The sequence below is a fragment of the Fusarium odoratissimum genome (genome assembly GCF_000260195.1).
Source record: "Fusarium odoratissimum NRRL 54006 unplaced genomic scaffold supercont1.9, whole genome shotgun sequence".
Taxonomy (NCBI): domain Eukaryota; kingdom Fungi; phylum Ascomycota; class Sordariomycetes; order Hypocreales; family Nectriaceae; genus Fusarium; species Fusarium odoratissimum.
Window position 1 is genome coordinate 361467 of NW_022158695.1, and position 22027 is coordinate 383493.

At 46.5% G+C, this 22027-nt stretch overlaps 9 protein-coding genes and 2 non-coding genes across 14 annotated transcripts; 8 read left to right on the forward strand and 3 right to left on the reverse strand.

Moving 5' to 3' along the window:
- Nucleotides 1–302: 302 nt before the first annotated feature.
- Nucleotides 303–1301, forward strand: FOIG_06490 (serine/threonine protein kinase; the record flags this gene model as incomplete). Its single annotated transcript, XM_031205577.1, has 1 exon — nucleotides 303–1301. One exon carries the CDS (start codon nucleotides 303–305, stop codon nucleotides 1299–1301), a length of 999 nt encoding a protein of 332 aa, XP_031064301.1.
- A 1801-nt stretch (nucleotides 1302–3102) lies between these two features.
- On the forward strand, nucleotides 3103–4999 carry FOIG_06491 (uncharacterized protein; the record flags this gene model as incomplete). The annotated part of the gene is made up of 6 exons (XM_031205578.1): nucleotides 3103–3534; nucleotides 3582–3731; nucleotides 3782–3956; nucleotides 4010–4121; nucleotides 4170–4724; nucleotides 4777–4999. 6 exons carry the CDS (start codon nucleotides 3103–3105, stop codon nucleotides 4997–4999), a joined length of 1647 nt encoding a protein of 548 aa, XP_031064302.1.
- Nucleotides 5000–5406: 407 nt separating this feature from the next.
- Nucleotides 5407–8176, forward strand: FOIG_06492 (uncharacterized protein). The gene is made up of 2 exons (XM_031205579.1): nucleotides 5407–6075; nucleotides 6122–8176. Exons 1-2 carry the CDS (start codon nucleotides 5550–5552, stop codon nucleotides 7894–7896), a joined length of 2301 nt encoding a protein of 766 aa, XP_031064303.1. The 5' UTR covers nucleotides 5407–5549; the 3' UTR covers nucleotides 7897–8176.
- A 433-nt stretch (nucleotides 8177–8609) lies between these two features.
- On the forward strand, nucleotides 8610–9893 carry FOIG_06493 (uncharacterized protein). Its single transcript, XM_031205580.1, has one exon. The coding sequence runs from the start codon at nucleotides 8749–8751 to the stop codon at nucleotides 9700–9702; it is 954 nt and encodes a 317-aa protein (XP_031064304.1). The 5' UTR covers nucleotides 8610–8748; the 3' UTR covers nucleotides 9703–9893.
- Nucleotides 9894–10075: 182 nt separating this feature from the next.
- FOIG_06494 lies at nucleotides 10076–10165 on the forward strand. The gene has a single exon. It is a non-coding gene; the product is annotated as a tRNA-Glu (tRNA).
- A 129-nt stretch (nucleotides 10166–10294) lies between these two features.
- Nucleotides 10295–11150, forward strand: FOIG_06495 (uncharacterized protein). Its single transcript, XM_031205581.1, has one exon. The coding sequence runs from the start codon at nucleotides 10461–10463 to the stop codon at nucleotides 10839–10841; it is 381 nt and encodes a 126-aa protein (XP_031064305.1). The 5' UTR covers nucleotides 10295–10460; the 3' UTR covers nucleotides 10842–11150.
- A 418-nt stretch (nucleotides 11151–11568) lies between these two features.
- On the reverse strand, nucleotides 11569–14937 carry FOIG_06496 (uncharacterized protein). The gene is made up of 2 exons (XM_031205582.1): nucleotides 14463–14937; nucleotides 11569–14412 (listed from the first exon to the last, which is right to left on the reverse strand). Exons 1-2 carry the CDS (start codon nucleotides 14876–14878, stop codon nucleotides 11574–11576), a joined length of 3255 nt encoding a protein of 1084 aa, XP_031064306.1. The 5' UTR covers nucleotides 14879–14937; the 3' UTR covers nucleotides 11569–11573.
- A 1153-nt stretch (nucleotides 14938–16090) lies between these two features.
- On the forward strand, nucleotides 16091–18771 carry FOIG_06497 (alcohol dehydrogenase). 4 transcript variants are annotated; one of them, XM_031205583.1, is made up of 4 exons: nucleotides 16091–17263; nucleotides 17313–18123; nucleotides 18175–18270; nucleotides 18322–18771. In XM_031205583.1, exons 1-4 carry the CDS (start codon nucleotides 16927–16929, stop codon nucleotides 18410–18412), a joined length of 1335 nt encoding a protein of 444 aa, XP_031064307.1. In that variant the 5' UTR covers nucleotides 16091–16926; the 3' UTR covers nucleotides 18413–18771. The 4 variants fall into 4 exon arrangements, with proteins under 4 accessions (XP_031064307.1, XP_031064310.1, XP_031064308.1 ...); XM_031205586.1 differs by having other exon boundaries at nucleotides 17313–18270; XM_031205584.1 differs by having other exon boundaries at nucleotides 18175–18771.
- FOIG_06498 lies at nucleotides 18740–18832 on the reverse strand. Its single transcript has one exon. It is a non-coding gene; the product is annotated as a tRNA-Glu (tRNA).
- Nucleotides 18833–19302: 470 nt separating this feature from the next.
- On the forward strand, nucleotides 19303–20466 carry FOIG_06499 (uncharacterized protein; the record flags this gene model as incomplete). The annotated part of the gene is made up of 4 exons (XM_031205587.1): nucleotides 19303–19418; nucleotides 19474–19807; nucleotides 19857–19892; nucleotides 19942–20466. 4 exons carry the CDS (start codon nucleotides 19303–19305, stop codon nucleotides 20464–20466), a joined length of 1011 nt encoding a protein of 336 aa, XP_031064311.1.
- Nucleotides 20467–20751: 285 nt separating this feature from the next.
- FOIG_06500 (uncharacterized protein) lies at nucleotides 20752–21568 on the reverse strand (the record flags this gene model as incomplete). Its single annotated transcript, XM_031205588.1, has 2 exons — nucleotides 20752–21278; nucleotides 21331–21568. 2 exons carry the CDS (start codon nucleotides 21566–21568, stop codon nucleotides 20752–20754), a joined length of 765 nt encoding a protein of 254 aa, XP_031064312.1.
- Nucleotides 21569–22027: the final 459 nt, after the last annotated feature.

A 22027-nucleotide genomic window follows, 5' to 3' on the forward strand; every position in this document is an offset into this window, starting at 1 on the left:
CCGCTTTATTCAACAACTTCATATCTGATTTCTTCGGTACCACTCAGCATGGAAATGAGTTCCTTGTCGAATCCTGATCTCGATCTCGAGACAGCTTCGGTTTTCTTTGATGATTCCCAATCGCCACAAATCGAGTCTGAGTATCCCATGTAGGGAATGGGGGGTACCATCCTGTTCATCTCGACGATCTCTACGATGATGGTCGTTATCGAATAGTCCGCAAGATTGGTGCTGGAGATACTTCTACGATATGAATGGCGCGCGAATCTTCGAGTTAGAGTTGGGTGGCTCTCAGGATCCTGATGGCCGAACAACCGTCGAGTATTGAGGAGAACATAACCTGTTGCCACGACATTCTGGCCCATCACGATCAAGATGAAGGCGATCCCCGGTTCATTACATACAAACGCCACTTCCACATTGATGGTCCTAACGGCCGTCATCTCTGCTTGGTTCTTCCCTTCTGTGGTCCAAATCTGCACTCCTTGTCGAATTATATGAACAGCAGGATGAAGCCGCAATTTGTTCAAGCACTCGCCTATCAAGCAACAGAGATTATTAGGGACTTGCATGCCCGCGGCATCTGCCATGGAAATATCAGACCAGGAAACCTGCTTCTGCGAATTCGCAATCTGGACCATCTCGGCGACCAAGGAATTTATCGCCTGTTTGGGCAACCCAAAATCGAAGAATATAAGACTGAGTCTGGTAAGATCCTAGGACCGGAAGCTCCTCGTTACAATGTCGGCTTTCTCGATTTTATGTCAAGTGGCGAGGATAATCTTCTGAACGAATTAAGCCTTATTGGGTTTGATCACGCATTCCAAATCTCGTCATCGAAGACAATAGAACCCCTGACTGAATTCCTGGTGCCTGAGGTAGCTGTAAGGAAGCCAGCTAGTCCAGCAAGCGACGTTTGGGCATTGGGTGTCACGATTCTGAACATGCGTTCAGGCATTTCACTGTTCCCTTGGCATGTCGATTGCCCAGAATACTTTATTACAGAGTGTGTGAAGTACTTCGGAGAAATACCAACATCTTGGGAAGAGCCCTTTTATGATGAACAGGGGCGGCCGACTTCAGATAAAACTGCAGGCCGTACAAGGGACGTATGTGACAAGACTCACTCGCTGAAGCAATGGATCAGAGACATTTGGGACGAGCCAACCCGATCGAATGAGAATGAGTCAACGCCAGCAAAGCCCTTTTTTGTCCGAGATGAAGATAGATCGCATCCCAGAAGCCACGACTGGCTGAGCGACGATATTTCCTCCATCATCAATTATGATCCTAAGACATAGATCATCTAGCCGCGATACATGAAAATACCAAAAGGCCATACCCGAAACACTACGCCAATCGGGGTTGGAAACCATCTGCAGCCAAGATTATCGGCACCTACCTCTCAGAAGGTGGGGGAGTGGGATGGTTGGCCTACCTGCCAGGAAATAGTGATGTAGAGATAACCCTAAATCATTGCCGAGAATATCAACACAGGAAGCCGAGATGCTTTACAACCTTTTGAGAGAGATATTCGTGTATGAAGAACGAATAAATGCGGAGGATATTTTGGGTCACACCTGGTTCGGGATAGTTTAGTGGAAAACATAATACTGATAGATATTTGTTATCTCAAGCTTATACTTATGCAGCAAAACTATTTTGGTTATTTGAACAGATGACTAGTGCTTGATATGACTCTGGAGAGCAAGTAAGCTTCTGACCCTAAATTGGAGTACTAGAAATAACTGCCTAGTCTAACGTGCCTCTAAGTTTATACTGAACTTACCTTAGTCTTTTCATCGTTTAGGATGGGCGTCTTGCCTTTAGGGTGAGAACTCTCCTGAACTACAACAAAGGTAAGCCGCCATCCAGAGAAGGGCAATGTATTTTCGATCATATTCCTCTTCAAAATCATATCCCTACAAGAGCAGTGGGGTCCATCGAGTCAAGGCCACTCGATAAAAGCACGTGGGTCACGTTTATATCAGCCTTAGATCCTTCCAAGAATCTGAAACAAACCATCCGAGATTAATTCCATTAAAGACCTTTTTAGGAATTTATGATCAGTTAATCATGCTTTAGAGGATTGGGATCCTTCACAAACGAGTCTGTGATTCTTGAATAAATTGAGGTTCAAACCTTGAAAGAGGGATTAGGCTTGCTCTATTCGGTCACTGAAACAGGAGATAGTGATTACTTATCTTCTCATATGGGATAACTCTCCAGAAGGATCCGCATGTAAGCTGCTTGTTCTAATCTCGGGGCTGAGAAGAGCTACGCCAGGGAACCTGTGATATAAGGTTGCAACTAATCCTGATTCTTGTTATGCATAAACACTAAATATGCCAGAAGCTCAAGCTAAAAGTGATCTTAATTTAGCCATGTGGCCATCCAGTTTTCAAACATTGGACGGCGAAACCACCCACGGTTGATATTGAGCTGATTTGGAGCGTAGGCTTCCTGAGCTACTAGTGTTATGGGCCACAGCACAAAACCAAGAGATATTGCGCTTTTCTTCCCAAAGGGTTCAAACAAGATCACACTATCCATATTGAAGGATGCGCATGATGCCGTCGAAAGTGTAGTGTACGACTCAGGCCAGCACACAAGTACTTGAAAGTAGGATCTTCAAGACTGCCCTGCCCTCATTGCTCGGGCAGGGATTCCCATGCAAATGATCTCCCAAGTTCTATCTCAAATTCAAACGGAATTCCTTTTAAAGTAGGGACTAATAAACAAAGTCTGAACCCCTGCGCCAAGTCAAAACATACCCCTACCACTACGTGCCTCCATCCGCGCGTCTAACTGGTGAACTCGCCAAGAGACGGGCACTAGATTAGCGAGAAGGATTATTCAGGACCAAGATATTCTGAATGTCAACACCGAGTGAGACTGAAGAAGCTCAGAAGGATTCAACAGTAAATTCAACAGTTGTATGAAACTGATTTAGGGCTTACTTTTGAATTTGATATGCTGATCCTTTGACATTATGGGTTGAGAAACTGGTGATTTAAAGAGTATATAATACTTCAAGAATCTAACGATGAAGAAGATATTGAATAAAGATAAACAGCAAGCTACGAAAAGGCCAACTCCAAGATGGCACGCTGGACGCAACCTCTTCTTTTGACCGCTTCGGTACTTCTTTCTCTCTCTTCCACTGGCACAGCCCATCCCGCAAACAATCATGCATTTCACCCTAAGCACGCTGTGATCCCCCCAGTTCTTCCTCCCAATGCCTATAAGCGTCAAGATGCACCAGCTACTGAAATTACTCCTGTTCCAGAGGTGAAGCAAGCTGAGGATGTCTCACAGCCCACCGCTACAGTTCCCTTCGAGGCTCCCATCCCTGCTGAGGATACGAATGACTGGCGCTCCGTGAACTGTGAGGCTGATGGTGTTAAGGATCATACTCTGTATGGACCTGATCGCTGGAAGAATGTTGATGCTGGTGATGCCTGGAATGCTGTTATTGAGGGTTGGAAGATGAATATTACCGGTGGACGCGAAGAGAAGCACTTTTCCAACAATGTGAGTTTACATTGAAGTGGGAAGAAATATATGACTAAGATGTGCAGGTTTCAAATTTCTTCCACGGCCCTCAAGACATGTTCTGCGAGACTTTCAGTGACGAAGGCAGCGGATGTGAGGATCTTAACCTCCAGTGTCACTCTACCAGTGTTCCTGCTGGCTACTTCATTCTTCACTCGTTCGAAAACATCTTTGCTGTGAGTCCCTTTCAAGATCTTGGTAACTCAATTTGGCTAACAATGGCAAGATGCACTCCAACATTTGGAACGCTGTTGGTGATGCCGTTCGTGATAACGACATTGGCACCATTGCTTCAGAGTTTGGCAAGGTTCCTCCAAAGGAGGGAGGGCTTGCTACGTCCATCCTCATTGATATCGCTTTGATGGCTTGGGGCATGGTCATGGGTCCTGCTTGGAACAAGCGTAGGTTGATGTATTCCTTGGATATGATCAGATAGCATACTGATGTTTAACAGTGATCGGTCCCAAGTTCAGCGATAGCACTAATGCTGGTACGCTCAAGGATACTACCAATGATCTTGTCAAAAATTCTTTGACTCTCACTAAGGATATTCTCAACGGCAGAGCGTGTGTCTCACTACCCTGTTTCAATACTCAACTGACACATCATTGTAGTCAAGACCAACTCGGTGTCCAGAACGGCTTAACAGCCCAGATGCAAGGCCTCACCGAAGGCTGGAAGGACGGCGTCCTCGCAACCCAAAAGTGGCTCTTCGGCGGTTCCGAAGACGGCTACAATCAACTCGGCGCCATGATCTCCGACGCCTCCATGTTCGGTGATAACTGGCTCCTCGACCGTGGCGATCACGCTAAGCAAGTCAAACGCGCTATCAACGCATTCCTCATCCCCATGGCATGGCAGTACTCTCCCGATGTCATCATTCCTTTCATCGCAGAGTCTGATGTTGCTTGTGATCAAGACCCTGGTTGGAATAAGGAAGCTACTTTCACGACCATGTACCAGCACTGGATTGATGATGGTGCTCTGAAGGATGGTCGTTTCTGCTTCAATGGGAAGTCCTATTGGCTTCTTGGTGGCCGTGATCGTAACACCAACTGTGATAGCAAGTCTGGTGATTCTGATTGTGGTGGTTTTGCTCTTCCTCCTGGATGGCAGTCTCTGAAGGACAAGAAATTCACTGACATCTCGCTCGATAACTTCATTATTGGGTAAGCTTCCTTCATATACTCCTGAAAAAACTATTTCTTACTGATTTTATAGATCTCTCAACTCAAAGGCTGCTAATGGTGGAAAGAACGGCTTCAAGCTTGATCTTGGAGATGAGCCCAGCCGAGAGGTTCTCGATAGTCTTGCCGGCAGTGGTATCGAGGCTCCTGGTGTCTTCAACATCCCAATTTGCTCTATGGATGAAATCATTGAGAACTATTACCTATGGTATGGTAATAGTCGGGATGATATGACCAACTTTCCTTGCAACGTTTGATTTGGGTTATTGATATTGGCTTTCTTCTCCTTGTTCTGTATTCTCTTCTACACTACCCTCTTTGGATTTGTCTCTTACAAGACTTTCTGTGTCTCAGTTGCTCAGTTCGAATTTCTTGCCTTGTTCTATAGACTGTTTTATAAATTTAAACAAAGATCCCTGACAGCCAGAGCTTTACTCTCTTCGATTTGATAAGACGTAATGTGTACTACTCACTCTGAGATGAATCTGGGAACCGAAACTTGAACTGAACAGTGTATATAGGGCTACTTCTGTTAATTTAGGGCGATTTTGCGATGTATAAAAGTGCTGTATGCATTCATATTGCTGACCCTCCTCCATCGGTCAGATTGGCTATCTGGTGCATCACATGACCTTGGGACCCAGGCCAGTCAGACAACAAATAACTCTCAAACTCGTTTCAGGTCCAGTCTCTTCGTAGTCGGATCATATCACCAAAGCATTTGAAAATTGTCATTGTGACCAAATCTTGCTCTTCAATTATACGCGATTTACTGTACGAGGATCCTCACTGCGGGGTTAGCTTACTATGGCCTCACTCAACCTTAAGCGAACACCATACCCAACTGCGGACACTGAAGATGATATCCGAAAAGACCCGATACTATGCCGAACGTGCTGGAATCTCTACGGAGGTTCAACTGTCACTGCTGTTCCTCTGGCTGGTATAGCTATGCACGAAAATTCTGGTTCCATCAACGCAAACAGAGCGGCTACGGCTGGTAACCTAGATGAAGCTCCTGCTTGGGCAGGACGAGGTCGTATCGATTATGCTTCGTGGCAAATCAGTGTCTATCTCCCTGATGTTCCTGGGACAGTAGCTAGAGGCTGCCAGTCTTGTTTCCTTCTTCAAGAGATCTTGACGAAGTTGACGAAAGGAGCCCTGGACTGCAATGACCCTGAGCTATGGTTGGACATTGTCTTCTGTAAGGGAAATGTCCTAAGGATGAAGCTTATCCGTGGGAGTCCCCCCGATGACTTTGATATGTTCTCTTCTGGCGGCGGAAGCACTGATGGAGACCTTCTCGAGAGCTTCGAGATATACACCATGCCAGGTAAGACACGCAGTGCAACTTCCGAAACGACAGCTCATAGATATAGGTTCGCCCTGCCCATGGCCGACTATTGGCTCATCAATGAACGTTGAACGTCCTGACTGGAGTCTTCCCGCTGAGATTGGTGGACTTGCGAGCCATATTGAGCCAGATCCAACTTCCAAGTCTTCTTTCGACAGGGTCAAAAGTTGGATCAAAACCTGCAAAGATACCCACACAATTTGCACAGAAGGGGAGGCCTCATCAAACCCGCAGCTCCCAAAGCGAGTCATCGATATTGGACCTGATACCAACGATGGAATCCATATCTTTGTTCACGATGACGCCACACAGCAGATTACAGAACCATATATTGCGTTATCTCATTGTTGGGGTAAGACTCAGCACTTGATCTCGACGCGGGCAACCCTTGACCAGTGGAAGCAAAACATTCCGTTCAATAGATTTGCCAAAACATTTCAGGATGCTGTGGTTATTTCAAGAGAGTTGGGCATTCGATATGTTTGGATAGATTCACTCTGTATCGTTCAAGATGATAAGCAAGATTGGGAAATTGAAGCAGCCAAAATGGCGTCGATTTACAACGGCGCAGAACTGGTTTTAGCTGCCACTGGATCCGCTGATGGGTCTGGTGGCTGTCTATTTCAAAGAGAGCCTTTCGTCACAGTTTCTGGAACATTTCCAGAAGGAAAGCCATTTGAGATCTACGGACGAAAGGTGGCAAAACATGCAGTTTTTGGTTGGAACACAGATCCCAATGGGTCCAAAGGATCCTCGAACCCTATCGTTGGAACCACAGTATCTGAGGTGTATGATTACCCTCTGATGACAAGAGCTTGGTGTTTCCAGGAGAGGCTCTTGGCAACTCGGATTCTCCATTATACCAAGAGTGAGATGATCTTCGACTGTTTATCTTCAATGGAGTGCGAATGCGGTGCTCTGGAGAAACATGAAGATGACCCACTGGTACCTGCTCGTCGAATCATCAAGACAGGACACAAGTTCATCACTGGAACGAAGAGCTACCGAGGCTTATCTACGAATCCCGCAGCCCCTCTCAAGGGAGAAACCAAAGAGTTCATAGAGCATCATGAACTCTGGCGAGATTTGATTGTTCAGTATTCCCAAAAGAATATCACCAAACGAACCGACGGCCTCCCAGCTGTTGCAGGATTGGCTACAGAGTGGTTCAATAAACTTACAGGAAGATACCTCGCAGGTCTTTGGGAGAAGGATATTCTCAACGATTTACGCTGGATGCCAGATGAAAAAGACTCTGGTTCATCACCAGAGTACATCTCACCAAGCTGGAGCTGGCTCAGTGTTCACCGTGGTGTAACGTGGGGAGTGGAGAGCTTTGAATTTGACAAGTTCTTCGTGACCGTGGACTTTGATCGTACAGCATGCCCTCTTAGCGGGCATAACCAGTTTGGAGCCGTCGACTCTGGGTACATTTTTCTCACCGGCCGCATCATGCGCATGACCTTTTCCATCGATGGAAACATGGTTTGGCTGGAAAAGCCAGGGAACGATACGAGAAAGCCATTTGACAGGCCGGATAGTCTTTGGAGGTTGCGAAACTTGAAGAATAATGAGCTATTCTGCCTCCGACTTTCAACAAGAATGAGTACCAGGAATGCATGGGATGATGATGCGGCGTTGGTGTTGGTCAAGGCAGATGAGGAGATTTTAAAGAAGCAGCCCGAGGAAGTCCAGAAGTTTGAAAATGTTTATCAGAGGGTTGGATTTATCACGAATTATATGACGCAGGGTTGGAACCATGAAAGGGACTCGAAGGAGATGGGACTTTATATCATTTAGCTACTCAAGGTTTCGTTACGATGGGCAGAATCGAATAGATTTGGATAGTCTGAAAAGTTGGGTGGACAGGAAAGTGGAGGGGGGTTGATGCAGAGAGCAATGGAATGAGAGAATCGTGCCCTTCATGATCTGATCTGTTACGGTGCTAGTAAAATCAGAGCATCCACCTCTTGCTTTGCAGTCGCCGCGGCGGTGAAGATGAAGGGTTATCAACCGGCGGACCTACTTAGGATATATTACCTCGAATAATCCCATCAAGCTCAACAACGTGACAAATTCCATGGTCAAGGAATGAGTAATAATAGATAGATCAAGTTCACCGACACTCTAAGCGACACATTCCACCCTGAGCGGAATCTATCCCGCGAGGAGCTTTGATGTTCAATGCCCCGCTAGGTCCATTCGACATGATATTTACGGAACATCAAACATCACTTAAGCGTGGGATAACCGAGGGTTTGTGTTACAATTCCAGAGATAGCACGAGTTAAGGAGATCGGAGACGTGCGCCAATTGCATGTTTTATCTGGTGATAGAACAGTAACACGGTAAAAATCCTTTAGTCTACAGAAACACGAGATATCGCTTCTAGACATGAACTGATGTCATTGACTAGCGGCGGAGCCCTACCGCCGCGCTGGGTCCGGATCTGATATGATCGACCAAGTTTGGAATTACAGGACTTCTTTTGGAATTCGATCGCCCGGTGTAACAAGAAATCTCATGTTGCAGATGGTGTGACCGAAGAATATCTGGAGGTACCGATTACGTATAAAGCAAAGACCTCCAGCTCCAGGACCGAGGGCTACATGTTCTGTCAACATCTTATTATAATCTATTCAATCTATCACAATGCCAAAGTACGTTCTCACAGGCGCAGACGGTAATCTCGGCCGCATCGCAGCAAGCTTCGCCACAGAAATCGCCAAACCTGACGATGAACTCATCTTCACCACATACAAAGACGAAGCAATCCCCGCTGACCTCCGCAAATCATGGACCGACAAAGGCGCAAAAGTCGTAACAGCCACTTACGACGATATTGAAAGTCTCAAAGCGGCTTTTCAGGGGGCTGAAGCCGTGTCTCTCATCTCAACTTGGCTCTTCGGTGACGGTCGACGTCGTCAGGCCCTAACTGTCGTTGACGCTGCCAAGGCATGTGGTGTCAAGAGAGTCTGCTATACTTCGTTCTGTGGAGCTGGTATAGAGGCTGAGAATGAGGAGGATATTCCTTTCCTCCCCCGAGATCATCACTTCATTGAGAAGATTATCTACGCTTCTGGCTTAGAGTACAATATCCAGCGTAATTATCTTTACACTGATAATATTCCAACTCTCTTTGCACCGTCGTGGAAATTCTGCGGTGATCGCTGGCTCGTCAATACGCACGGCAAAGCAGGCGCATACGTTGCCCGCGAAGACTGCGGCAACGTCCTAGCCGCCCTGCTCCTAGGCCGCGGCGAACCTAACAAAGTGTACGAGATCACTGGCCCTAAAGCCGTCACCAACGAGGAGGTTTTCAAGTGGATGTGCGAGCAAACAGGGTACAGTGGAGAAATTGTCGACCTTCCTGATGAAGAGTTGAAGAGATGGTGGTTAGAACATGGATTGCCTACCGACTTCTTTGGTGACTTTTCAAAGTTGCCGATGAAGTTGTGTATTGGCGATCTTTTGTGCTGTGGAGAGATGGTTGCGAGGGAGTTCATGGCTGAGACGAATGATAATGTTGAGAAGTTGACGGGAAGGAAGCCAATTCCGTATCAGGAGGCTTTGTTGCAGTATAAGGACTTCTTCCCGAAGCCATAGATAGTCATTTAAAATGCTTTTTATTAGATGTAGAGTAATGTAATTTGTCAATTTATCTGGTCTTTTGCTCAGAGTGAATGGGCTGAATCCTATCTGACCAAAGCGCAACTTGGACATAAAAGTGCATCGCCTTGGTCTATCTCGTCGGGATATGATATTGAGGTTAGCATAAACTTGAACCTTAATTTGCATTGAATTTGGACTAACTTTCAATAAAAAAAATTGAGACTGGGCCTTGAAACATGTAGTTGAGAGCTGACCGTCGTTGGATGTCATCCAAACTTCAGAAATGAACTCCTGGTATCGCGCTAAAGCGAGTTCTGCTTGGCAATGTTCAGCAGCATTACCAATGCTCACATCAACAATCACACCATCCGGTATGGTGTAGTGGCTAACATTTCGCGCTCTCATAACCTGAGGGATCAGTACCGCGGAGCCCAGGGTTCGATTCCCTGTACCGGAGTCTATGTTTTCTTTTTGGGTTTTTGCTGAGTTTCTTGACATTCAGCTGAACTGTTTAGTTCTTGGCGTTGGTGAACAGCCCCGTCAGCGTAACAGCAAAATAGTACATCACTAGGTACCTTAGTTACATGCACAATTTGATTAGATCTAGAGCCAACACACAGTCAGGGGAAAGAGGTCAATAGATCGATGGGTAAATAACCCGACTTTCCCACCGACTGTTCTTAGTTGGCTCTTCGTTATTCCCATTCGTTCTTTTTCGTCGTCTTGACTGTCACTCGTTTATACTAGTCGTTATGCTGTCTTCCAACGTTCTACGTGCTCTGGCACTCCTTGTTGCTACTGTAAATGCAGGCCCCTGCCGCCCAACAACAACTTTAGCTGGAAACACCATCGAGGCCACTTCAACCGCGACTGTCATCGAAAGCACCGCCGACCTGACATCCACTATCGTCGAGAGTGCCACAGAGGCTGAGACAACCGATATTCCCACCACTACCACGGCGATCGTTGAAGAGTCTACCACTACCGACGCCGCAAGCACCACGACCAGCGCTGCAGTCGACAATACTTCATGCTCTACTAGTGACGACTGTGTTGCAAACACAGAATTGTGTCTGGTTAATGGGCTGAACTTGTGCGTTTGCCTGGACGCCGTGTGCGTAACCGTCGACTAAATTCTGAGCCGCCACCATGCCAATTCTATCAGCACATCAAAGAGCCCAGATAAACGCTTACTCAAGCTGATGAAAACTTGAAATACGGCCATCGACTTGGGTTGCATAAGTCATTGGGTATCGTGTACCGCACCGCAGAATTGGAAGGCTTGGTGTATCCTATGTTTAATTCTATCTGAGCGAGGTTGGACCAAGGAAAATGTTTTTGTCATTATTCCTTGAAATTGATACTTTAAACTGTAATTTTTCCTCTGGCTTATTATTGAGATAGGGATATCGAATAAAAAAGATAATCCGTGCTTCATTCAAGTTGTTAGCTGTCCCTGGGTAGGTGGATGTTACGGCATCAGCGCTAGAGAGAACTATCGATCCTTTATTTGACGTCGTTCCTAATCTAATTGTTTCTCTTTATCATTTTTAGAAATTTTGATACCCTCCCCTTTCTCCGATCACAGTCGTCAAGAACGCCACTAGCAAACCCCTCGATTCCTCATGAAGTGGGTGAAGAGAACACCAATAAGAAGTCAGTTCTACCACAAGTCTATGTCTCCTGGAAGTTTCCTGTCAGGCTTGTACAAAGTATCAACTGATAGAATCGCTCTTGAAACATAAAGTAGCAGTTTGTAGCGAAGATCACTTCCACTACTTATGGTCTCGGTCAAAACAAATAAGGCCTGTTCTACATTAAGACTATTTCAAGCATTAGATGTTAGAAACTATGTATTAAGTTGTCTATGTAAGTGACATTCTGCTTAGTGGCTCCCTTCTCAAAAATGATTCGTATTCCGAGATATTTCTATTCCAAATCGGCGCTCCCACCACGCGCAGGATATCAGCGGCTCTGCGCTTCTCTCTGTCTTCCATCTCTTGATCGATTCCAGCTGCAATAAGAAGATTCGCGATTTTGTAAAGTTGATACTCTTCTGCATCATCTGTAGCTTCGTAACTTTTCTTCGCTCTACCCAGAGCAATTTGGTTGGCGACATGATGCAATGCACTCCAACCTTTCAGATCTGTTTGGTTGATAGATGCTCCAAAGCCCAAGAGGAACTGAACAGCATCCACTGGTTCAGACAGTGAGCTGCTTATACCTAATGAAGAGACGAATACCATCAGAGGGGTCTCTCTATTGGGATATGGTCCCAAATTCTGCAGGGTGATGCCATGTCTGTGTAGATATTCCATAACAGCTCGTTTCCAGTATCTTAAGCCACGGTTTTCTCCATACAGGTTGAAGCCATCTGGAGATGCACCTCCGCAAAGTAAAACCTTTGCATACTGGATGAAGACCGTTCCATCGAGTGAGCTTGAATCGGCATCACTGGAAAGACACAGTAAAGCTTGTGTTGCTTCATCTAACTTGGAATTCGGTTGCGCCCAGATCTCGGCTTCAGAGCAACAAAGAAACTTGACCACATCAAGCCTTCGGTTGACCACAGCAGTGCAGATAGGTCCTTCTAGCTGTCGAGAGGCTCTGATCCTTGGGGCACCACCCTCTACCAGTAACCTGACCATATTCTCATCACAGCGACTAACAGCAGTAGCCAAAGCAAATGACGAATCTTGCCATATGCTCCGTCGAGGATAGCGGTCGAGCAATAGCGAAGCGACTTTGTGGTGACCGCCGAGGACCGCAAGTTCAATAGGTGTCATTGCCACGATCTCCGCTGTGCTTAGTTGTAATATTCCACCTCTTTGGATTTTTATCAATCGATCCTCACTCCTTGGTCTTGTTCGAGAATAACTGTGAAGCGGGCGAATATTGGCTTGCCGTATACAGGTGAACAAGCTTGTGCTAGCAAGAATCTTTCTAACTATGGCAGTAATACCAAGCAGACATGCCAATTGGAGGGCTTGGAGCTGAGTTGCCGAAGTTGTATCCTTTGGGTGTTCAAAGAATATAACATCACTGCCATTGATCTCTTCAAGTCCCCCAATCGTGTCGTGATGCTCGGATGCTGTTGAGGGAATATCTTCTCGCCCGTGTCTCAGGTTTGAGAGGTAAGAGAACCAGAGTCTACGATTTTCATGGTTTCGCGTTAGGAAATTTAACGCTCTTTTTTCCAAGGTCTCATTGCAAAGCTTTTCGGGACATTCTCGGAGATGTCTGAACCAAAACCTTGAGGCATAAGGTAACGCATGAGCATACTCAACGGGACTCTCCCTTTCAGCCTCTACTTCAAGTCCTTTCTCCATAATTTCCAAACAGCGAGAAGCAAGAATCTCATGGCCGTTATCCGGGATAATTTGAAAGAAGTCAAGGTCAGCATCGGTGTCGGTTGCGGTTCGTAGAACATGAGGTTGAAGCAGGTGATCTTTGACTGATCGGTGGGAGAACTGAATGGTTTCTATGGTTTCATATCCAGAGCCAAATCTTCTTATCTCGGTCTTGATCGTAAGAAGAGTCCTGCAGTAACCCAAACAAGCTTTCAGGTTTATAAAAGCAGTCTCTGGCGTTGAAAATTCATCGCTGGTAAGAATGCTTAATTCCCCAAGGCTCAGTGGATAATATGCTAGGGCCGCCCAAGTCAAGAGTGACCGTACTTTTTGGCGACAATCTAGTGGAATGGCCAGGAGAGATCTTTCGTAGATGGCGTTGTTGTCTCCAGCAAGATAGTTAAGATACTTTGCTGCAGAACCTTCATCTTGCCCTTTAAGTCCAGAAACAGCTAAGCTCGCCCAGAGGAACGAGCCACCAGCCCTTTTTGTGAGGTTCTTGTTCATCTGTTCTTGGAAGTCTCGAGACCAGCCATGCTCATGTGCGATATTCGAAACATGAGAATTGATCAATCGCTGTACATCTTGAACGTTGTGCTTGTGTGCATCTGAGTCTAGGCATATTACTGAGAACTCAGTAGAAAAGTTGTCTTGCTGGCATGGGTGGCGGCTAGTCAGAAGGATCCGGAAGTTTCGACGGCCTTGATTCGTTGAAGATAGCAGTTCCGAGAACCTCTCTGCCAGTGTTTTGATCGACGACTCATCACATATATCAAGCCCATCAATAGCACATGTGACGGTACCCGTGGTAGGATCCTGGATCATTGCGCTGAATATCTGCCAAAGAGTCTCAACCGAATTGGTTGCCAACGCGATTCTCCCTTCGTCGACCGGCACAGCTCTCTTTAGCCCGTGATGCAAAAGGTCTGGGCGTAACCTGCAAAGCTGCCAAATCAGTCCACGAAGAACAGTCGTGGCAGAATTGGCGTTGATGTTTCCATGATTGCAGAAGAAGTATAAGACTGTGTCGGTTGACATGCATGCAGCGAGCTGCTCCAGTTGCTTGGTTAGGTACATCGCGCACATAGTCTTGCCGTGACCTTCGCCTCCCTGGATCAAAAGACCCCTGCGGTCACCAGAGCCTGAGAGCCATGATCGGTATTCAGATGTTTCAGTAATCCAGGTACATGTTCTTTTGACAATGGCTCCTCTGCTTGACTCGAGTGATGCGTGGTCTTCTCTAGGGTCTGTGACGAACAACAAATTCAAGAAATCCAGCTCGCGAGCTTTAAAAGTGTGAGAATATAGTAAAGGATGACTGTCAGACTCTGAAGCCCAAGAGAGTGGTCTAAACCTTTGAAAAGTTAGATCAAGCCGCGATTGGGTATTTCATAGAGCGCCTACCTTGATTTTCGAAAAGCTAGGAGGCATAGCTGCTCCCTATGCAGATCTTCAAAAGGATCCTTAACTTCCCAATTGTTCAGCTCAGCGTAGACCCCAAGTAGTCCTTGCTGAGTAGAAGCGTGTCTGCCCCCATTATCAACCCATTCAAGCTGAGAGAGAATTCTGCTGATCAGTTTGTAGCAGTAAAGTAAGATCTGTTTGGTCAGACCGAGTTGTTCTTCGTCATCGTGATCATTAGCTGAAGGTTTCAGCTCAATCTCCTTGGCTAATCTTGAAAAGGACTCCAGCTGCTGTACCCGTTTTGCAACAGAGTTCGTAGTATAGTCAAGTTGTTGGAAGAATCGTACTGCTTCGTCTGTTATTCCAACAAGTCGGGCAGCGGCAGTGGTGATGCCAGTTGTGTCATTCATGATCATTTGAATAAATCAAGGGAAATACTGATACAATATGAAACATTCCCGCAGGTGTAATTATACTACAACTTTAACAATGACACATGCTTAGACTACCGTCCACGATTCATCTATATGGAGGCCTGTGTTGTTCAGTAAGACAGCTATTTTTAACATTGATCAAGCCAACCACGGTACTCGAGTGGCGGGCAGGGATATTGAGCACTATTGGTCAGATCACGGGAGTCTTCGTATTCGCTGCGCCACGCTCACTCGAAACATGGACCTGGCCTTTTTCTGGGAGCGATGACATAGTGTTAGCAGGGGAGCATTGTCTGCCTAATATCATATTCCTCTAGATAGTCGATCGAAAATAGTGAGCTTATGCATGGGCGTCGTCATGTAGGATCTTAGTGTAGGGCTGCCTATTTCAAGAGGCTGAAACATCATCTAAACCTACGCGAATGCATAGAGCTCGTATCGCTCACGATATACTATTGTTAGTAGTTATGCGGTCTTGATTTCTTTTCTACATGTGACTTCTTTGATTCGTGACTTGTGCACTCGAGAAGCTTTTGTCAGTGACGAATGATGTAGTTTGGGCTGAAGAATTGTGCCAAGAAATTCGAGAAATATCCCGTGAATGATCGTGGTCCTCTTCAGATTCTTTGAAGATATCTAATTTATAAGAATGTATCGATAGCACCTACTACTAGGGCTTGACTCTCTCGGATCTCTTGGTCGAAACTTGAATGATATCACGGATTGCCCATAAAGAGTTCTGCAAAGGTACGTCATTGTCGTGGTGTGAACAGTCTCGTGAGGTCCAGCGTAGTAGGTGATCTTATTTGCGACGGAGAATTCAGATTCGCGAGGCAAGATTATCTTGAAACGAGAATCGCTTCTGAAGCTCACGGCTTCACAAACTCAATCGAGTTCCTCCCCACCAGTATCTGTAATGACAAAGCCATTGTCCTCCGCATACCAACGGCAAAAGCACATGAGTAATCTATTTCCGAACCTCGGAGACTTGATCGAAAAAAACGTCGATTCAGTCACAGCCTCGCGTGACGTAAAAGCTCAAATCTCCTGATGTTGGTGGGGTTCTAGAATTCGGAGTCATAATTCCAGTACTTGAGTGCTATACAAACTGCCAGGCACGGGACACGTGGGAAAGGCTCCGCAGTGGATCAAAAGGAACTCAATTTCCAGGTCATGATCCTGCATTTATCTCGCTTTCACGTTCTGCTCGGTATAACTACGCGAGTACAACGCTGCAACTGTCGCTGTTGGGATATATTGCTTTTTGAATCCTTCAATTGTTACCCCCTCGACATGCACATATCACCAGCTCTGTATCTCTAGCATTGGTGCGCGTAGGATTGGAAATGCCTCTCGCTGTTTACAGAGCAAACGCGGATAATTCGGGATATTTACAGCCCTGTAATTGGGGATAAACAGCAGACATAGCACATCCTTTGGGGTCTTTGGGGGGTTGTGCCACCTTCTCCATAGGGCCCCCGGAGGTCAGATATGCTTACTCCCCCAAGACCCATTGGTGGATATCGGCGTCTGTTGGCGGCTCAGCAATGGAACTGGAACCCATCACTACAACGTCAAGAGAATCGGCTCACTCTTTTGCGGAATGGCAAGACGTTTCCACTGCGGGGATTGAGCAAAGCACACGGCACAGTAAAAATGAGACACGAGACTGGCCTGAACATTTTCTACAGTGGGCGTAGACCCCACGGGGTCACCTGGCTCTGCCGCATCTCCGCGGATAAAGGTATATCGTAGCGCGGCTCGCAGTAACTTACAGGCCCACGACTTTACACCATCTCCGGTAGTTTGGGTCCATTTTAGAGTTTGACTGAATATGATCTGATCAAAAGCAATATCCAGAGCCGGTTGATACTCCGTGGCACCACAGAATTATCATTATGGGCTGACAGACGCTTCTTTATAAGTTGAAGCATCTCGCTGCTATATATCCAAGCTTTGACTCACCCAATTGCAATACACCATATTATACCCAATTACAGTACATACAATTACTCTACAGCAAGACCATAATGCTATCATCAAGCAACGTGATGCGAACTGGCATCCTCCGAACAGGAAGAATAGCCACGCGAAACACAGCACTTCTCGCACGTTCAGCAACAGCCCAAATTCAAACAACCCGTCGAAACTTTTCTTCCAGTCAACGAACACTCTGCGCAAGCTGCGCAACTTCAGGAGGACAATCATGCGTCCGGCATAACCCTAACAGTCGCGCTAGCGCCGGAAACATCACCACAAGCTTCAGTGCTAACAGTAGCCTCGGCAAGACTGCCGCTTACGCTACAGCTGCTAGCCCCATCATTCCTAATGAACAGTGGGCACAAGTTTTGGAAGAACGAGGTGGAGGTAAGCTTCAATGAACTTTGAGGTTGGAAAGGGATTCTGACGAAAACAGCTGTCCAATATAAAAAGATCCCTGTTCCAACGCCAGGCTCCGATGAGGTTCTAATCAACGTCAAGTATAGTGGAGTCTGCCACACAGACCTTCACGCCGTCAATGGCGACTGGCCCCTTGAATCGAAGATGCCCCTTGTTGGCGGTCACGAAGGTGCCGGTATCGTAGTAGCACGAGGGGAGCTCGTCAAAGACGTTGAAATCGGTGACCACGTTGGCCTCAAGTGGCTTCACGGCTCCTGCATGAGCTGCGAACAGTGTCGACAGTCCAACGAATCGCTTTGCTCAGAAGCCTCCCTGTCAGGATATACTGTTGATGGTTCGTTCCAGCAATACGCTGTAGGAAAGGCTGCGCACGTCGCGCGAATTCCCAAGGACTGTGATCTCGCTGGCGTAGCACCTATTCTGTGTGCTGGACTTACAGTCTACAAGGCTCTCAAGTCTTCTGGCGTTCGACCAGGACAGAGTGTTGTCATTGCTGGCGCTGGAGGCGGTCTTGGTGTTTTCGCTATTCAATATGCCAAGGCCATGGGGCTTCGAGTAACAGCTCTCGATGGCGGAGACGAAAAGCGTAAGGTTTGCACTGAGCTTGGTGCTGATACCTTTGTTGATTTCAAGACATCGACGGATATTGTTGGAGAGATCAAGAACGCTACAGGTGGCCTTGGCCCCGATGCTGTTCTCCTTCTTGCAGCCAATGAGAAGCCATTCCAACAAGCTAGTCAGTATGTCAAGAGCAAGGGCACAATTGTCTGTGTTGGTTTACCAGCCAATGCTTTCGTCAAGGCTCCTGTTTTCGACACTGTCGTCCGGTAAGTGAAACAAACCGTATTCGCAGAACACGCATTAATGAGATACAATAGTGAAATCAACATCAAGGGCAGCTATGTCGGTAACCGACAGGATACTGCTGAGGCCATTGAATTTTACAGACAAGGTCTTATCAAGGCACCATACAAGTAAGTACATCCACTACGTGCAATCATTGGCAAGACTAACATGAAACCTAGGATTGTCGGATTGTCAGAACTCCAGAAGGTCTATGATATGATGATTGCAGGCAACGTTGCTGGCCGTTATGTGGTGGACACCAGCAGATAACGACCCTGAATGATTTTGATATTATTGGAGGTTTACTGAAAGCGTTCTTGATGTTGCTTGCGGAATAGGCATTATACCACGGAGGATTTATGTATAACATGAGAGGAAAAGGGTTTCCTGGTTGCTGATGTCTTGGTTATATTTAGCTTTGATGATTGATTACAGGCAGGGCTGTAACTTTATTACAATTTTCAAGTGTCTTTTTACTATACATAAACAGATTTTAGGGGCAGGCCATGCTTCCTGAAGGATATGCTCAACAGGAGGTAATATTTGCCACACTTGATATATATTCGAAATATAATGCACAAAAAGATCAAAAGTAAACTCCGGTACAGGGAATCGAACCCTGGGCTCCGCGGTACTGATCCCTCAGCTGAAGATGAGAGCGCGAAATGTTAGCCACTACACCATACCGGATGATATCGCTTGTTATGCTCCGAGCTCCTCAACATTGTCCCAACATCCCCACGGACAAAATCAACACGAACGGCGAGAACCAGGAGCTAAACTTCAGTTCGAACTCAGGCTATTGGAGCGCATGGCTAAAGTAAACAACTTGTCGATCCCGTCTTTAAGCATGACGATCAAGCTTAAATCGTATAACCGCCCCTCACATACCCCGCGGTTCATTCTCAGCGACGTAACCTCATAGTAGCCGAGCAAATAGCGAGTAGTATATGCAAGTTATTATAGGAAGGCCTGCATGGACATCAGATCATATGCTGCACAATATACGGGAGCTCCATAATGTGTTGGTTTATCCTGAGAACGGGCTCCTTTTTAGGAAATGATCGGTGATAGAACGAAGTATAAGAGGCAGTAAAAATCAACGATAGAATGCAGTTTCTTTCTTGTTTGGAACTCTGTGAACAAAGTTCGCTTTTACGATGCTTGTCTTGTCGGTAATCACTTTGGTTCTTGGTTTATGCTCAAGCTTTGTTCTTGGGTTCACCAATCCTATAAGAACAGGAAGTGACCCTCATATCGTCTATCAAGATGGGATGTAAGACTCCTCATCCAACCAGTACCTCACTGTTCCATACTGAACATACTCTTAGGTACTATCTTACCTCAACAACATGGACCAACGTCAGCATCACCAAAGCCCCTACCATCGAAGGCCTCAAGACTGCTGAGTCCCAGCTCATCTGGTCCGACAGATCCAATGCAACCAGAGCTTGCAACTTCTGGGCTCCTGAGATGCACAAAGTCGGTGATACTTGGTATGTATACTTCTCGGCGAGTGTTTGTGACGAGGGCAACTGGGATGTTATGCTGCCAACTCTGAGAGTATACGTTCTCAAAGGTGGTAAGGAGAATCCATTGTCAGCGGATTATGAGATGATGGATGCAATCATTCCTCCTAATTTCAATGCTGGAATGCTTGATGCTGTAGGTTGAGCAATGATTTATCCGAAAGGCGCATGGCTAATAGCAGTAGACAATCTTTAAAATCGAAGGCACAGAGTATTTCCTTGTAAGTATCCTACAGCCCTTTCCAAAGTCCTGCTCTAATATTCGCTCAGTTCTCTTCCGTTGAAGGACCAAAGAGTCCTGATGGTGCATCTCTATGGATCGCCAAACTCCTGTCACCAACAACATGTGGCAACGCCACAATGATTGCACACCCAGAGTTCGAGTGGGAAAGGTCTGATTCGCCCGTTCTCGAAGGACCTTATGGAATTATCTCCCCAGCTGGGACAACTTACGTGGTCTACGCTGCTGACTCCTGCAACACACCCGCCTACAAACTCGGTGCCATGATATTCACAAAAGGCTCTGATCCACTTAGCCCGGATTCTTGGACCAAGTTACCTGATCCCATTTTCGAAACGAAGAATGGACTCTATGGACCTGCACATAACGCGTTCTTCAAGAGTCCTGATGGTACAGAGGATTGGAATGTGTTTCATGCTAATCTCAACGCGGGTGATCGTTGCGGTCCCTCGAGGAAGACCTTTATTCAGCCGCTCAGTTGGAAGGATGATATGATCGATTTGGGTGAACCTCGTCCTGTTGGGACAGAAATCAAGCCGCCGTCTGGGGAATGAAGGGTGGGAAGTTTGGCAACGAGTTCACAAGGCTCTTACTGGAACAGCAATATAGTCATTCATAAGAAGGCCTCTTAATATCACATCTTCATTTAATGTGGCGTTTATTCTTGACTAACTACAAGAAGAAAAAAGCATAGCAGCAGAGCATTTTGACCCAGGAAACCTCGCATTTCTCATATCTCCATATGTCAAGACTTTGATGGCAGATTTCGGTGGCGCACTATGAACTTGTCACTGTCAACTCAAATCCGGCATGCTTTGAGAGCCTTCTCAAGATGAAACTTACAGAACGTGCCACGTAAATGTTGGTCCTCGCTCCTGGTCTGAGCGCCGATCACTCTCCGCCCTCGCCCTCACGCCACAGTCGACTTTGCCGGTGTTGGCCAAGAGCTCTGCGATAGGGCCATGTCCGTTGCGAACGGCGTAATAGAAGGGACTGTTTCCATCTTGATCCTTAGAGTCCGGGTCCCTGCTGACTTCAAGAAGAACCTGAACGATGCCTCTCTTTCCATGTTGAGCAGCCAATGATAGAGGAGTCTGCCCTTTGGTATCCTCAGAGTCCACCTGTATGGCTTCCTGTTCCAGAAGGAATCGGGCTATCTTGACAGCGCCCTCGTCGTCGATAGGATGGAACGGCGTCTGGCCAATGGGTACGTCGCTGACATGGTGCAGCTGGGTCTTGCCAAGGGAGTCTCCTTCGAAAATGTCCACATTCCCTGTGTCGGCCATGATCTTGAAGATGTCAAAGCGGCCGAGTGTAGCAGCGGAGGCTAGGTAGCTGATGGCCCCATGAGCTGCCATGGGATGACCTAGAAAGATTCAGAACTTCGATTTTAAAAGTTACACATATAGACAACTCACGGGTCCAATCAAACTCAGAAAGAGGTAGGGTAACCAGAGCTTCGGCAATCTCCTTGTTGCCGTTAAAAATCGCAGTTTGTAGACAGTCATGTCCGCTACCAGGGTCGCCGTCGGTATCGGCGCGGAGTTCAGGCTTTTGCAACAGACGCCTGAAAAGAGTAGCATCACCTTTTGTAGCTGCGTAATGCAATGGATGTTCCTCGGCGTACTTTTGCTCTCCTAGCGCGAGAAGATCCATGTCAGCGGCTAGGCGAAGTGTTGTTGAGAATGTGAGGATTTATGTGAGGATTGAGTTCCTTTGAGGATGGTGAAGAGAGAATCTCGGTCTTCACCCAGACACTGGAGACTATTTATATGTTAAGTGAATCAGTTTGTCATGGATACCTGCTTTACAGAGCAACGCAGCGCACGCCAGTTTGTGCAACACAGCAAACGGCAAAAGCCAATCACTTTATTATTTGTATGAGGCAAACTTTAACATTTAGGACAGTCTGCCAGATGCGTTTGAGTGCTATTAAGCAAGCAACTGAACGTTGCTAAATTTGTAGTCGCCTAGATACAAACGCAGCTTTTGAGAAGCAACCCAGCAAAGCACAGCCACCCAATAAACATATCGACTATTATCCTGCTACAGTCAAGCCATAAACATATGAAGCCAAGCTCGCGAAAACCAATACGTAGTTTGCAACAATTTCTG